Below are 16,336 nucleotides of genomic sequence, written 5' to 3' on the forward strand. Positions count from 1 at the left end.
TGTATTTTTCATAAATGTTTTATGATGAGTATTTATGTATTTCACGTTGCTCTCTGTAATTATTCTGGCTGCTTTGGTGCTATTTGTGATGGTGGCTGCAATGTAAAACCAGGATTTGTAGCTATAAATATGCACATTTTCGAACAAAACATAAATGTATTGTATAACATGATGTTATAAGACTGTCATCTGATGAAGTTGTTCAAGGTTAGTGATTAATTTTATCTCTATTTGTGGGTTTTGTGAAAGCTACCTCTTATCCTACCTCATTTGCACATGCTGTATATATTTTTTTTTACTGTATTATTGATTGTATGTTTGTTTATTCCATGTGTAACTCTGTGTTGTTGTATGTGTCGAACTGCTTTGCTTTATCTTGGCCAGGTCGCAGTTGCAAATGAGAACTTGTTCTCAACTAGCCTACCTGGTTAAATAAAGTATTAAATAAAATAAAATATAAATTAATTAAAATGTTACTAATGTATCAAGTATACTGGATGAAGACTCAGAAGGTATGTGTTACTTCCTTTCACACTGTGTGTACCCATTCACTTTCTCTTTGTTAGTCATTTGATAATGTCTGAAAGATTGTAGGGTCATTCCATCTCAAAAAGCAAAAGAAAGGATTTTGACAACCACCATCTCAGATTGTTCTGAAATCATTTATGTTGTTAGAAACAGATAAGATTAGCATTCATGCAACATTATTTTGTTGAAATATAATTGGATCGCTGGGAAATTACGCTAATTGATTGCATCCAAATTTACCATTTAAATACTGTATATGGGTTCATATAATATTCGATAAATATAGTAGCTAACATCCTTTCTAGCAATGAGTTAGAGATGAGGAATCCAAACGAATGGTCAAAAAGCCACACACAGACCCCCCATACCCCACGCCTGCTACCCCAACAACAAGTATACAGTATCAGTTCTCTATGTCTGACAAGTAGTATGAAGCTGTGGCTTGTAGTATTGCTATCCATACTATGTAATGTATTCCCTGTGAATCTGGAGATGTTTTTTTCCCCCTCATACATTTTTTTGTCATTTAAATCACTTGGATTAATTAGTGTGAATTTACCAGATTTTGACCACTAGATGCTGCTATACCGCCACACTCTTTTATACATTTTTCTGGTCTCTTGTGTTTATTAAATAGATCACAGCAATTCCTTGATTTGGCTCATAATGAAAATAAATCTAGGCTTCATAAGCACTCAATGTTTATTATTAAATTCACTCAATGCTTCTTGTTCTTAATGCTGATGAAGGCATGTTGTCTAAAATGTGAATGTCAGTATTATCTGCTCACACATCAAAATTCACATAAAAAGTTGGTAAGTGAACCAAACCAGCATACGGAAAAAAAGAAGCACTTGAAAAGGTTCTGTATCAACAGGAAATAAAACATTTTATTGATCATTTGTGTATATGAAGTTATATAACAACAGTCAAAAAACTCCACAGAGTGAATCACTACACAAAGTGAAACAAAACTGTAAAACACCTCATCAAAAATGAAGGTATACACAGCAATATACAGTAACTGTCAGCTCGCTGTCACCGCGAGCGATATGGCAGGAAAAACAGCCCAAACAGTTGTACAAGATTACAGAGAAAATGTCAACACAGAAATACTCAAGCAGGCAGTTGATATACACAAAGGCAACTAGGATCTTTCTACCGCATCAGACTCTAATACTTTACACAGCTTTGTCTTGAAAGGTTAGAGTGGCTTTTTGTTGTCGTCATTTTAGAGAATCTTGTATGTTTCTGGTCACACAGTGAGATGTATGGACTTTTCTTGAATAGGATGTGAGGGGTTTTGCTTCCATGATTTAGTAGGGGGGACCAGTAAAAGTAGCATTACATTGCAGCTAGTGGCTTTTCTTGTGGTCCAGTAAATTACACACCTCACAATCTGATCCTGTATTGCTGCCTCTTACTGTAGTGTCCGCCCCTCAAGAGTTTGACGCTTTCCTTTTCTTTTATTGAAGCATTTTGATTTCCTTCCCCTTTAAATAGTGATTACAGCCTTTCTTTAGTGATTTAGTTGTACCCCTATGGATCTGCACATTCCATTCAAATACTGAGCCTACGTTTTATCCTTGTTTTATTTAAACAAACGTTTTTTGTCATTCATGATTTAAGGGATGCATAACAAATATGTTAAATGAAAAAAATATATAGTTCAAGAGGGAATGTAATTCATTAGGGCACATACTGCTGTGACTAAATGTATGTTCAACGTTTCTGGAATGTATTGTTTATCCGGGGAAGGTCTATCCAAAAGGGTATTTAAATAAATACATTAAAACACACACAAATCAACATATTTTTGCAACAATGAAAGAAAAGTACCAACTACTAATCTAACAGTTAATCACCACAAACACACAGTCCATACTGTACATTCAGAGTTTTCATTTCAAATATAAAAGTATTTTCAACAGGGTTGTAAACATAACTTATTATTAAAAAATAATCATAATTAGGTATAGTAGATCAGGTTGATACAATGATGGATGAAGTTATCATGACAAGATGTGATACGTTTCGGTAATAATCATGACCATTTCAATATGATAAATAAATTACTTTTTGGAAAATGATGAAAATATGTACATATGTACTTTGAGGGTGAGGGGTCATTTAAATGTTTACGTGTGTGTGTGTGTGTGTGTGTGTGTGTGTGTGTGTATGTGTGTCATATTTTGGTATTTCCCAATCCCACTATGTTCTGAAATTTCTGATGCTGAATCTGTGTGCAAGAAAAAACTAACTGTATAGGAGGGAACCCTTAACAGAATGATTTTAGATGTCAGGCTCCAACCACCACAGAATCTATATGTGCTGTGTCCTAACCATCTCACTGGAGAGGAATACGTCTCACTTGATAGGAGTCAACTTTAAATATGATTTTTTTCTCGGGCACACAACCCACACAACACTATGGGATGGACATACAAGTATTGCACAGTGCTCAACGAAATGCTGTGTGAATCCCACCACTCTCGCTCTCCCATAAAATGTTCTATAACTCCTGTGTGTAGCCCTGTCAATCAACCAACCAGCCACTGCACAGTTATTAGAACTGACGATGCCACGCACTCTCTCAGCATGTGGAAGGGAAATGGCAGTACAACGTCACTACAGAACAAACTTGTCGCTATTGATAAAGTCTACACCTCTAAGCACGCACGGCAGTCACAGTGATACACAAAGCTGTCTGCAAAGACACCTATGGAATGACAAATAGCTTTTTCATAATAGTGCTATCAACTACACAATAACATTGAAAACATTTAGAAACTACTCCTGAAGCTAGCATCCAGTATATGCATGGAGGTTCCTCCAAGATAAGAGACTTCATGGATTTCATGGATTCAAACATCTTACTTATTCCTCTTATTGGACCCGTAGTAAAGGACATATAAACAAATATTATCACCTATGCAGACCATTAACTTTTACAGTTATTGTTTATGTCCCATTGTTCTCTTGGTGTTGTACTGAGAGCCAGCAATAGAAAACTGGCTAACTACGGTTTACTCAACGAAGAGATACAGTATATGGTTGTTGCTTTCATGTACTGTTCCTTTAAGTAAATACCAAGAACCAGTCGGGCTCCTGGACAGAAGCTCCCCTGTGCATTGAGCGTCCTTAAATAAGGCCCGTCAACATAGTGTAAAGAAGTCAACAAGCTATTGCCGGTTAAAAGACATACAGTGCAAAACAGTAGCCGTATAGAAAGTAAGATTGGCAGTATAACATGGCTAGCTCTATTGCCACTGTGAGAAGGCAACACAAAGCAAAGACTGCTATTTAGGGCACCATGTGCAGCCAAATACATTGTTCCCGATAAACCAAAGCTACGACCACTACCTAGTGGGAGTGTGCATGGAGAGAAGGTTAGTATACATGTGTCACCTCCCTGAAAATGGCAGTGTTTAGAAACTCACTTTACTTCCAGTCAATATATAAATGATATACTGACCCATCAAATCACTCACTTCAGCTTTAATCTAGATGAAATAGATTGAAGGCGAGGGGATGTTATCATAAGAGACAGCCCCATGGTGTTGGTAGATCTCCCCCCCGTCCCAGCCTTTAGCAAATATTGGTTAAAAAATCATGCAGTTTACAAAAAAATCTGCTGAATTTATCTAAAAAATAGTCATCTAAAAGCTTAGAGTCAAAACTCATTATTCCATCTATGGAGACCTTGAGACTCCAATGTCCTGAACATAATCAGTTTCCAACAACAAGGCTATTGAAAGTAGGCTATTGAAAGTAAATATTGTTCAACAAGCTTAAGGACACAATGGCTACTGCTTGATTCTATTTCATATGGGGTCAGTTTCCGAGGGGGGTTGGCGGAATAGTCGTTTGGGTTTAAGAGGACCGGTCTGTAAAAAGTAAATAAATAGATAATTTTATGAAAAGATGGCCTTTCAAATGAGGACCCATTTCACTTAAAAGTAACTGACTGTGTCACAAGGTGATGCCCTGCTTAAGGAAAAGGAAAAAGGCTAACCGGTTTGCATCGATTTGAGAGATCCTCCAGAACATTGTGTTTCAAGCAAAACAAGTAGGTCCTCTGATGGAGAAATGTGTATAAAAAGGCGTAGAAGAAACCATGTGCTTGTATACTATCCAGCAGCATATATTTTCCCATGAAACCATAGTAGTTAACGGCCCAGTTTTCTGTGTATTTCAACTTGTCTCTGCAACGGTTCATTAGTAAACATAAAGCCAGACACCGTCCTTTGCAATGTGACTATACTTCCACTAGCATCTTGCAGGTTGGAATTGCTTTCTTCTTCCTCTGGAATGCAATAAGGTCAAAATGTTTTATCCTGTAATATATAATATCGTCTCTCCTATATCTGCATTTACATAATTTAAAATAGAACATCTTATTAAAAACATCCAGATATACATAGATTAGGAAACGGGTAACAACATACCAACATAAACTAGAAATCATTTTTGTCTGCAGACTGATATATACAACTGTGGTACAATAAATGTCTTTCAGTCATGCGCTATCTATACAGATCATATTGCTTAAAAGAAGGGGGAATTTGGTTAGGGGGAATCTGGGCGTAGAGATGGACAACATAGTCAGGGGCGGGGACCCAACCTGACAAATAGAAACACAAATCTGAACAACAGGGCCTAGGGGTTTGAAAGAACCATTAACAATTACAAAAGAAGGTGACAAGACAAGTAGTATGGAGTTGGTGGGAAGGATGGGTGTTGGCTGGATTGGTTTGACGGTGGATAGACCCATATATCACTGAGGTATTTACACATACTGGCTAAAGAGCACTATGGGGAAGGTGCTGAAAGGGCCCTGCCTATTTTTTTGTGGAGAGCTGAGCGTCCACCTCCTCCTCCACCTTCAGCACGTGCCACTGGGCGATGGGTCTCCTGGGGTTGGCCAACATATCCGACCAGTGGCGCAGCTCCGTCCCCGAGCTGTTGAGGCCCACAAAGACCTTGCCGATGGCATCGTTCTTGCCGATCTTGTCATAGTCCAGAACAGTTACAACAACTTGAACTTTCTGTAAGGGGAAAAGTAGGGAGGAAGACATTGGAAGAAATTATGAGTTTGTGTGATACACACACTGTACAGGTAACTAAAGTAATGTAGTGGTAAGATTTAAAGCTCACAGACTATAGTCATGGACGTTTTATGATTTGTGTAGTGCTGAGAAGTTTTCTTGAGCACTCAGTATTCACCCAAAGTAACAGAGAGTAATAATATTGTCTCAAGTCCCCAGACAGCCTACTTCCTCTATTGAGCACAACGATGAAGGCTCTGCTCGGCGACCTACAGAACAACCTTGGCTAATTTCTCAAATACCAAAAGCAGTACAATTAGAAGACAAGTGGGAGTACCCTCCACTCTGTCAAATGCTCCTGACTAACAGAGTGGCCTATTTGAGTGAAGAGTGAAATGCTCCCTCGAAGAGCCAGTCCTAAGTGTTTATTAGCAGTATACACCATTTGAAGACTGGTCCTGAATCTTTCCAGAGCCAAACGCACAACAGATTGTAAGCTTACTCAGAGGTCAACCTTTCAGCCTCAGCATGTGTTTATTCAAAGTGTTTCAGCAATGAGGGGTGATTCGTGTGTCATCTAACTGGAAGGGAATATGAATCGGCACACTAAGATCCACATGAGAGAGGAGAGAGGAGCTGCTCTACCTGTGTAGGTGCGGAGTCACTGTTCTCCCAATGCATGTAATGAAACGCTGCACCAAGTCCCTCAGCCTGTCAGTTGGAGTCAAGGGGCTTTTAAAGAGATAGTTGACCCCCTCAAATCACTTTTGAGGTTTAACAACGACAGAGACACTTGTATTTGGGTTGTTCTATCCCTTTAAAGAGAAGGACCCTCTGTGGAGGATGGAGTGTACTTAGCAGTATAGGCTTCCTCCACTGTCACCCCTCTGTCTCTCCAATTGGTATGGGATGTTCTGATTGGCATCCTCACAGGCTAGGCGGGGTTAGGCTGCGAATTGAAACGGAGGCACGTGGAACCAAACTCGTGGTTTGTGAGCTGTGAAGTGCTAAATCAATTTGAGGCAATTACTTTTTTATGCCTGGCGTTTAGACGCCCGCTCACAGATAATTCCCCCTTGGCCCAATTTGCATGCACTTTATCTTCTTTAATTCTCTGGGCCTAGTAGCTTTAAAGTGCTTTCTCATGAAGTAATTTGTCCTCAAACAGTGCGAGCGCCATACTAATCCGTACTCTATATATATTTCATTGCACTGGATAAAAAAAGGTACTGAATTGCACCGTCAACAAGAGTTATTTGAATGTTCAACTGTAATCATACGCCAAAGGCATGTAATCAGTGATGTGTTGAGAATTGCATTACTTCTCACCACTCCCCTGTGCAATTGTCTTGTAAACTTGTGAAATTAAGGCATTTAATGAGAATGCAAATGGGGGGAGATTCCGACCCGAGTTAAGCATGTGTAAATGGAAACATAATTCCCTTTTTATGCACTTTTCTCTCTATGAGTATTCTGACCTTGAACTTATGCATGAGAACAGCATTCTTTTCACACGCTATTCGTTTGGGGTGGAGACCAACAAAATGAAGGTGTGACGGAGGTGTGTCTACAAATACATTGCATTCTGAACTTGACTTAACTCCCTCATCATTCTACCACCTTTGCGTGTGAAGAAACCATGAATAAGGTTGAGCAAACCTGCCGGTTCCAAGTGGGAAAAGCATGTACTTTCTTTTTTCTGATAGAAATAACAGCATTCTCCATGCACAGTTATTTATAAATTGATAAGAGCTATTGATAAGAGCTAGGTAAATGAGTAATCCATTTGGAGAAGAGAATTGTAAATACACATAGCAATTGTTTTTGGAGGTGGTCAGGGTAGGTAACAACATCTCCACCCCGCTGATCCTCAACACTGGGGCCCCACAAGGGTGCGTTCTCAGCCCTCTCCTGTACTCCCTGTTCACCCATGACTGCGTGGCCATGCACGCCTCCAACTCAATCATCAAGTTTGCAGACGACACTACAGTGGTAGGCTTGATTACCAACAACGACGAGACGGCCTACAGGGAGGAGGTGAGGGCCCTCGGAGTGTGGTGTCAGGAAAATAACCTCACACTCAATGTCAACAAAACAAAGGAGATGATTGTGGACTTCAGGAAACAGCAGAGGGAGCAGCCCCCTATCCACATCGATGGGACAGAAGGTGGAAAGTTTAAGTTCCTCGGCGTACACATCACAGACAAACTGAAATGGTCCACCCACACAGACAGCGTGGTGAAGAAGGCGCAGCAGCAGCTCTTCAACCTCAGGAGGCTGAAGAAATTCGGCTTGTCACCAAAAACACTCACAAACTTTTACAGATGCACAATCGAGAGCATTTTGTCGGGCTGTATCACCGCCTGGTACGGCAACTGCTCCGCCCACAACCGTAAGGCTCTCCAGAGGGTAGTGAGGTCTGCACAACGCATCACCGGGGGAAAACTACCTGCCCTCCAGGACACCTACACCACCCGATGTCACAGGAAGGCCAAAAAGATCATCAAGGACAACAACCACCCGAGCCACTGTCTATTCACCGCTATCATCCAGAAGGCGAGGTCAGTACAGGTGCATCAAAGCGTAGACCGAGAGACTGAAAAACATCTATCTCAAGGCCATCAGACTGTTAAACAGCCATCACTAACATTGAGTGGCTGCTGCATACCCTACATTACTCATCTCATATATATATACTGTACTCTATACCATCTACTGCATCTTGCCTATGCCATTCGGCCATCGCTCATTCATATATTTTTATGTACATATTCTTATTCATTCCTTTACACTTGTGTGTATAAGGTAGTTGTTGTGAAATTGTTAGGATAGATTACTTGTTAGATGTTACTGCATGGTAGGAACTAGAAGCACAAGCATTTCGCTACACTCACATTAACATCTGCTAACCATGTGTATGTGACAAATAAAATTTGATTTGATTTGAGATGATTTTTCCTTATGATCCATGGAGACAAATGTTAAACCAGTCATATGGAATCAAACTAAAAATCATATTGTTACGTCCGTTGTTAGAAGAAGACCAAGGTCTTTTACTTTATTTTAAAATGACACCAAAAAACAAAAAAAACACAAAACTAACGTAAAGCTCTGTAGCGGTAAACAGCAACTATACAAAGACAAGATCCCACAACTGAAGGTGGGAAAAAGGGCTGCCTAAGTATGATCCCCAATCAGAGACAACGATAGACAGCTGCCTCTGATTGGGAACCATACCCGGCCAACAAAGAAATAGACAACCTAGAATGCCCACCCAAATCACACCCTGACCTAACCAAAAAGAGAAATAAAAAGGCTCTCTCAGGTCAGGGCGTGACACATATCGACATGATATGTATTGTATCCCCTTTCGCACAGTGAAGTAAGATGTAAATAGCTGTGCCGTTAATCTGATTTTATTTGTATGCCCTCATAATTTGCATAGATTAAATTTGGAGACCCAAGCTATAGGCTTTCTGTAGGGCCGAATCTGCCAAATTGCGCTTTAGAATGTTTTAATTATATACCCAGGCTTTTTGCAGTTTTATTTCACATTATGTATTGTTAAATATTAGCCACTATCGGGAGCCACCGTCAGTAATAGCCACATACATTTATAACTGTCACTTAGGTGTTAGTTTCCTTAAACTTGTTGCCTACATTTTGAATGATTCCATTCCATTCCGTTTACTTTTCTTTCCTCTGTCATGTCCGTGTAGTTGTTCCCAAGGGTTGCTAGCATTAGTGGATCATAATAGGCTAACATTGTGAAATAATTTGGGACATGTAGCCTACTTGAGTCATTATGGAACTCAGACCACACGTAGCAATGGTGCATGGTTCACGATGACTGGACCGTTGTCATACAGTTCCATGATTAGTGAGGATCAGGGTAGATTTCTAGGACTACTGTTCAACCCCTATAGTACACCTATTTCCACCTTCAAATAATTAAAGGAATGAACTTGAGTATCTCAACTTTCATGTTGAATCAAATCACTATATTTTGTGCGTAAACGTGCTCCAAACCTGTAAAATATGATTCATACATACTTTCCTAACCATAAATTTTGCTTAAATAATCTACAAAATCAGATTATTTTTTTAATCTACCAGTTAGTGCTGAAACTGAGACGAATATGCATATATATACAGTAGATAGATGGCTTTCTTTCATTGATCCCTATATTCTGAACCCGTTCCTTCGATGTATTTTAGTCTGTCGACAAAATAGAAATTGAAGGTACACTAATGCATTAAGCCCCTGCATTAGGTAAGCCTGAATACCAACTACTGAGAAGTGCATAGGAAAGGCGTACATTTACTAAGTCTGAATCGGGCCCATGATGAATAGAGCCTGAGACTGATTATCCTGTACAGGCCAAAGAGCACACATTCACATGCTAATTTTAAGCCACCAAATCACTCTTAGTAGCCACAAGCTTTGAACACAATCTCCTTGTCATTTGTCTCGGTGTTGGCTCTAAGTCTTATTTGAAGTATCCTTTAAAAAAACTTGACTTGGTGGTTTATGACTGAGCTCAATTAGATCTAGTCTTAATGCTTCAACAACATGGGGAACTCCCAAGATGTGCATAGGGACGTACAACACCATTACCTGGATTTGTTCGAATGGCACTTCAAAGCTGAAGGACTCGTTGTAGTAAGGGTTGAGGGTGTTCTTCTTGATTGTCGTCTTCTTCTTCTTCAGCCTCTTCCCGTTCTGCATCAGGTGGATCTTCACGTAGGGATCTGAGGAAAGAAGAGAGGGCCAGGTTAGAACCTACTGCATCAGGTGGATCTTCACGTAGGGATCTGAGGAAAGAAGAGAGGGCCAGGTTAGAACCTACTGCCACAAGGCATATACACCCTCCCTTTCTAGTGTATATACACTCATATGTTTTAGTCGCACCTTGTCTGTCCCTTTATTTGGATATGTCAACAGGGAGATGAATCACACAGTCTGATAATATTCACCGTACTTACAAACTCATTTCAAATCATATGCAAGAGAAACAGAGTTGCGCACAATTTCTATAAATAGAATTTCGCTGCTTTTTCAAGTGGCTCATGTTTTCGCCACTTTCACTGGAGGGCCTCATTTCCGTTCTCCATTAATGACGACTGAAGCCTCTACAGAGTAGGTCTGCTGTGGCCGGCCCTGTGGCTCCCCTCTCTCTGGTAATCAGGTCAAAAGGACCAGTAAAAGACACAGACTCACCCATCAGCCTTCCTGCTTTATCATTGGCAATCAAGACGGACTAGCATGGCTAGCAATCCTGCTTTTTTTTACTCCTTTCGGAATGCTAATGACAAGCAGGAAGTAGAGGGGGGAGAGGAGGGTGTGGAGTGGCACCCTGTTTGAGACAAGACACTTGAGTTTTGGAGAGCTAATGAGCCTTGGTAATGGACTGCCATTGAAACCAATTCGAGCTAGATAGTAGACAGACTTATCGTAATGAAAACAGGTCACGCCATTTATCTTTGAAGATGAGACAGCGTTGTTGGTTCCAGGATCAACAAACACAAATAAATAGGATAGGATAGGATATGGCATGGTAATTGGGCTAAACGACCAATCACATTAAGGGAAGGGGTGGCAGTTACAATTGAGCACCAGCATGGTAATGCGCCAATGAAGCAAGGCATCAGTATCAATCCTCATAAGGAACATCTGTGGAATTCCTAGCAATGGCAAACATTTTGAAAGCAATGGTAAACATCTGTTATCCAACTTAGAGGGAAAGGAGGATACCTTGTTAGTTGTCCAACTGAATGTATTCAACTGAAATGTGTCTTCCGCATTTAACCCAACCCCTCTGAATCAGAGAGGTGCGGGGGGCTGCCATAATTGACATCCATGTCTTCGGTGCCCGGGGAACAGTGGGTTAACTGCCTTGCTCAGGGGAAGACAACAGATTTTTTATCTGGGATTCAATCCAGCAACCTTCCGGTTACTGGCCCAACGCTCTTACCACTAGGCTAGGCTACCTGTGAATTTTCAGACTTGATTTGCCTTAATGAAAAATGTATCAACCCCTACAAGAATGTAGATGAATTATAATTCACATAATAATTTACATTTCCTGTTGCTGCAGGCATATTTTCCTGCTGTAGAAAACTGTCTCAAATGAAGACCCTACATCTGTAAGAGCTGATTGGTCACTGGCAGGTTCATCCCATAGCTGTGTGCGCAGTGTACATTGAGAGACGGAGAAAAAGAGAAGCAGAACAGAGAGAAAGAAAGAAAGGCAATGGACAGAGGGAAAGAGAGAAAAAGCAAGGACGTTGACAAAGAGTGACAGCGAGAAAGACAGAGAGAACTGCGTGAACGAAGAGAGAGTGAGTGGACAGGATGGAGAGAACAGCTCGAACAAAAAGAGAGAAATAGAGACAGAGAAAGAGAGAGAGAAAGGGAATGCAGCCTCGAGAGCGGGTGTCCATTGTGACGTTTATTACTCTCCTGCAGTGCGGTGAGGGCTGTGCGAAGATAAAAGAGACAGTGGATGAGAGGTGTGTGTTAGTGAATAGGCCCAGCAGTATCTAAATGGGAATCTTCTCCAGTGTCGGACTGTGAGCATCACACGGCCGTATCACCACTTTCTATCAGACTCTTCCATCAACAACCCCTTTATAGTTTTTTTCTCTTTCTTTTTTGTTGTGTTGCAGTGAATTCTCTTCAGCTGAGTTCCCTTCTTTATAGGTTCTACTAATGTCCCTGTAGGAAACTAAAGATGTGTCATGAGAGAGCCGATTACAAACAATCAGACTTCTACACCTTTGCTGTTGACACTGATAGGAAGCTTTTCAAATAGGTAATGATTGGAGGTTAATGGAGGGAAGTTTGTGGACGAACGATCTGTGGAGGTTAGGCTCAATCCCCTTGGTTGGAACTGTCACAGCAGACTGATAACAGAGGCTACATCAGATCCTGATCCATGGCTGTGACAGCTGTAGCTCACACAGGCATTCACATACGTACGCAATTCCGTTTAATGGCTAAGTATTTCTTCATCCCTGCTCCCGATCATCAGTTGCAACAGTCTTGAACCTGTGCAGAAATCTTTTATCTCTGTATAAAAAAAAGACCTCACATTCACAACCCGAATGAACACATTCCAACTCCTTCCATTCCAACCCTGTATCTGGCTGCCTCTGCCTCATCTTGACCATCCACTCAGGCCTGGGCCTGAATGACCAGCACTGGATAAATGAATCCCGCTATCCTCAGACTGAGGCTGAATATACACAGCAACAACATCCAGACAGGGTTATCACAGATAACCTATCCCTCCACCGTCAGAAAAACACCTGTGGTGTCCCGTGGCTTTCAGCCCTATTCTACCCAGACTCTTCTTATCTCACCGCCAGGATTATTGGGTTTTGGGCGGGCGACGCACCACAACTCATATCCGGCTCATTTCGGCGTCTCGTCCCAGACAGCTCTAATCTCTGCCCATTTTGTGGATGAGTGGCCGCGGCATCTGATGTGATGCGCCTGTCGCAAATAGAGAGAGAGAGAGAGAGAGAGAGAAAGAGCGCGTTCACCATTCCTTGTGTCTGTCTACACTTTAGTATACGGAGGCAGATCCTTGCTGCAAGCGTGACAGTCATTCATCTGGATCACTGGCAATGGGCCGGGTTATAAAATATGTTGTGCCCATTTATAAAGAGTCCCCCTCCCTTCTCAGTGAACAGGAAGCAGCAGGTGTGTGAAGAAGTGGCTAACGGGGAGGACATGAGCGACGTCGGCTGCAGGTGTTTGTGGAGGAGACGATGCAGGCACCTGTCCCATGCGATCTGTCAGAGCAGCAGCCATAACAGGACCTTTTCTATCCCAGCTGGCTCTGTGTCAAAAAGATGACAGAGGACCTTTTAACATGACAGTGTGTACATCCAAAACAAACACATTATATTAATTCCCTACTGTTACGAGCCTCTTTCAGCGTTACTGTGTGTTCACCCGTCGGTTTCAACAGAATCGCTTAGATCTAGGCTTTAAGCTTGTCGATAACTAGACATTGCTGTATATTTCGGATCATAGGCCTAAGTGAAAGAGAATAGCTATCAATGCCAATCATAATTAGTCTACTGAGCGTGTGAAGACCAAACGGTAAAAACAGAAAGCTACTAGTAAACATGCACGTTGGCTGCTTACTCGAGTGTGCTGTGTGTTGGCTTGCGGGGGCTGTGTACGAGATGTTGAACGTCAACACAAGCAGGTTAAATATAGCTCAGCTGTCATCTTAGTTTCCCTCCCATCGTTCTGGATGGGCCATGGAGGAGGGGCACGCAGGGCCCCACTGTCATCTCGGTTTTACACACTTGGAGTTGACATGAATCATTCACATGCAACTAAGCTACGTCGCACACACCACAGACACACACAGAGCACGGAAAAACCCACACATGCCGCGCATGTGCATGCACACACACACACACACACACACACAGGAACAAACGCACACATACACACTTCCAAACTTCTGCATTTCCCTAATCACCACCAAATTGGTTTTCCATTCGTTCATCATTATAATAACACCTGGCCTCATTGCTTTCCACACCATGGCAGTGTAAATGACTGGGGTGGGGCTGCGAACCTGGAGCTCCCTTAAACAGCCGGGCAGTATGCATGAGAAACAAAACAAATAATATGGTCTCCAGCCGAGAGGCTTGATGGCATGCTGTGTGGTGAGGTGTGGGAGCACTGGGTGAGGGCAGTGAAGGTTCATTAATACTACAGGACTGGTTGATGTGATAACCTCCTCACTGAGGAGGTCCATTACCCTGTTATGAACAGCCTCACTATCCCCTGTGAAAGAGAGAGAGAGTGGAGAGAGAGGTAGAGTGAGAGAGAGAGAGAGAGAGAGAGAGAGAGGTGGAGAGAGAGAGAGAGATGGAGAGAGAAAGAGAGAGAAAGAGATTGACGTAGAGAGGGAGAGAGGGAGAGAGGTGGCACAGTGCAGACAGTACATTCATTATCTTAACACGCATGTACTCATCCTCCAGTAACATCCACTGTGCTTCTGTATGTAACACACTGATACTATTCTATAGCACTGTATTATTTACCACAAATGATTTGATTGGCTCTTGATAGTGCCTGTGGCTTTATACACTTCACTGTACGTAGGTTGTCAGCATTGGCGCTGAGTTCTCTTTATATGCTTCTACTCACCTTTTATGTGAGGGGACATGGTCTATGTGCCCCGCAAACATACTTCACCCATAGAAATAGGCCGTTATCACATTGCTGCACACAGCCAGTGAAGAGCCCTGCGGCCTTGAGAAGTGACAACTACAGTTGAAGTCAGAAGTTTCATACACCGTAGCCAAATACATACTCAGTTTTTCACAATTCCTGACATTTAATCAGAGTAAAAATTCCCTGTCTTAGGTCAGTTAGGATCACCACTTTATTTTAAGACTGTGAAATGTCAGAATAATAGTAGTAATAATAGTAATGATTTATTTCAGCTTATATTTCTTTCATCACATTCCTAGTGGGTCAGAAGTTTACATACACTCAATTAGTATTTGGTAGCATTGCCTTTAAATGGTTTAACTTGGGTCAAATGTTTCGGGTAGCCTTCCACAAGCTTCCCACAATAAGTTGTGTGAATTATGGCCCATTCCTCCTGACAGAGTCAGGTTTGTAGGCCTCCTTGCTCGCACACACTTTTTCAGATCTGCCCACAAATTTTCTATAGGATTGAGGTCAGGGCGTTGCAATGGCCACTCCCAAAACCTTGACTTTGTTGTCCTTAAGCCATTTTGCCACAACTTTGGAAGTATGCTTGGGGTCATTGTCCATTTGGAAGACCCATTTGCGACCAAGCTTTAACTTCCTGACTGATGTCTTGAGATGTTGCTTGCAACGCCTCCCCATTTTTCCTACAAACGATGGTCATTATGACCAAACAGTTATATTTTTGTTTCATCAGACCAGAGGACATTTCTCTAAAAGTACGATCTTTGTCCCCATGTGCAGTTGCAAACCGTGGTCTGGCTTCTTTATGGCGGTTTTGGAGCAGTGGCTTCTTTCTTGCTGAGCGGCCTTTCAAGTTATGTCGATATAGGACTCGTTTTACTGTGGATATAGATACTTTTGTACCTGTTTCCTCCAGCATCTTCACAAGGTAATTTACTGTTGTTCTGGGATTGATTTTCACTTTTCGCACCAAAGTACGTTCATCTCTAGGAGACAGAACTTCCTGAGCGGTATGACGGCTGCGTGGTGCCATGGTGTTTATCATTGCGTACTATTCTTTGTACAGATGAATGTGGTACCTTCAGGCGTTTGGAAATTGCTCCAAAGGATGAACCAGACTTGTGGAGGTCTACATATTGTTTTTCCGAGGTCTTGGCTGATTTCTTTTGATTTTCCCATGATGTCAAGCAAAGAGGCACGGAGTTTGAAGGTAGGCCTTGAAATACAGGTACATCTCCAATTGACTCAAATGATGTCAATTAGCCTATCAGAAGCTTCTAAAGCCATGCCATAATTTTCTGGAATTTTCCAAGCGGTTTAAAGGCACAGTCTACTTAGTGTGTAATGTAAACTTCTGACCCACTGGAATTGTGATACAGTGAATTATAAGTGAAATAATCTGTCTGTAAACAATTGTTGGAAAAATTACTTGTGTCATGCACAAAGTAGATGTCCTAACTGACTTGCCAAAACTATAGTTTGTTTTCAAGAAATTTGTGGAGTGGTTGGAAAATGAGTTTTAATGACTCCAACCTAAGTGTATGTA

General features: G+C 41.6%; 1 protein-coding gene across 5 annotated transcripts in view; it reads right to left on the reverse strand.

Annotated features, from left to right (window-relative positions):
- Window positions 1-1,400: 1,400 nt before the first annotated feature.
- Window positions 1,401-16,336, reverse strand: part of LOC139533941 (synaptotagmin-1-like) — a 214,524-nt gene continuing 199,588 nt past the window's right edge. For all 5 annotated transcript variants that reach the window (XM_071332471.1, XM_071332469.1, XM_071332470.1 and 2 more), the window contains 2 exons: window positions 10,195-10,328; window positions 1,401-5,576 (listed from right to left, as the gene is read on the reverse strand). In XM_071332471.1, the coding sequence (XP_071188572.1) occupies window positions 5,370-5,576; window positions 10,195-10,328 (341 nt within the window). In that variant the 3' untranslated portion in view covers window positions 1,401-5,369. The remainder of the gene's footprint in view (window positions 5,577-10,194; window positions 10,329-16,336) is intronic.

This window comes from Salvelinus alpinus, chromosome 11, assembly GCF_045679555.1.
Source record: "Salvelinus alpinus chromosome 11, SLU_Salpinus.1, whole genome shotgun sequence".
Classification (NCBI taxonomy): Eukaryota; Metazoa; Chordata; class Actinopteri; order Salmoniformes; family Salmonidae; genus Salvelinus; species Salvelinus alpinus.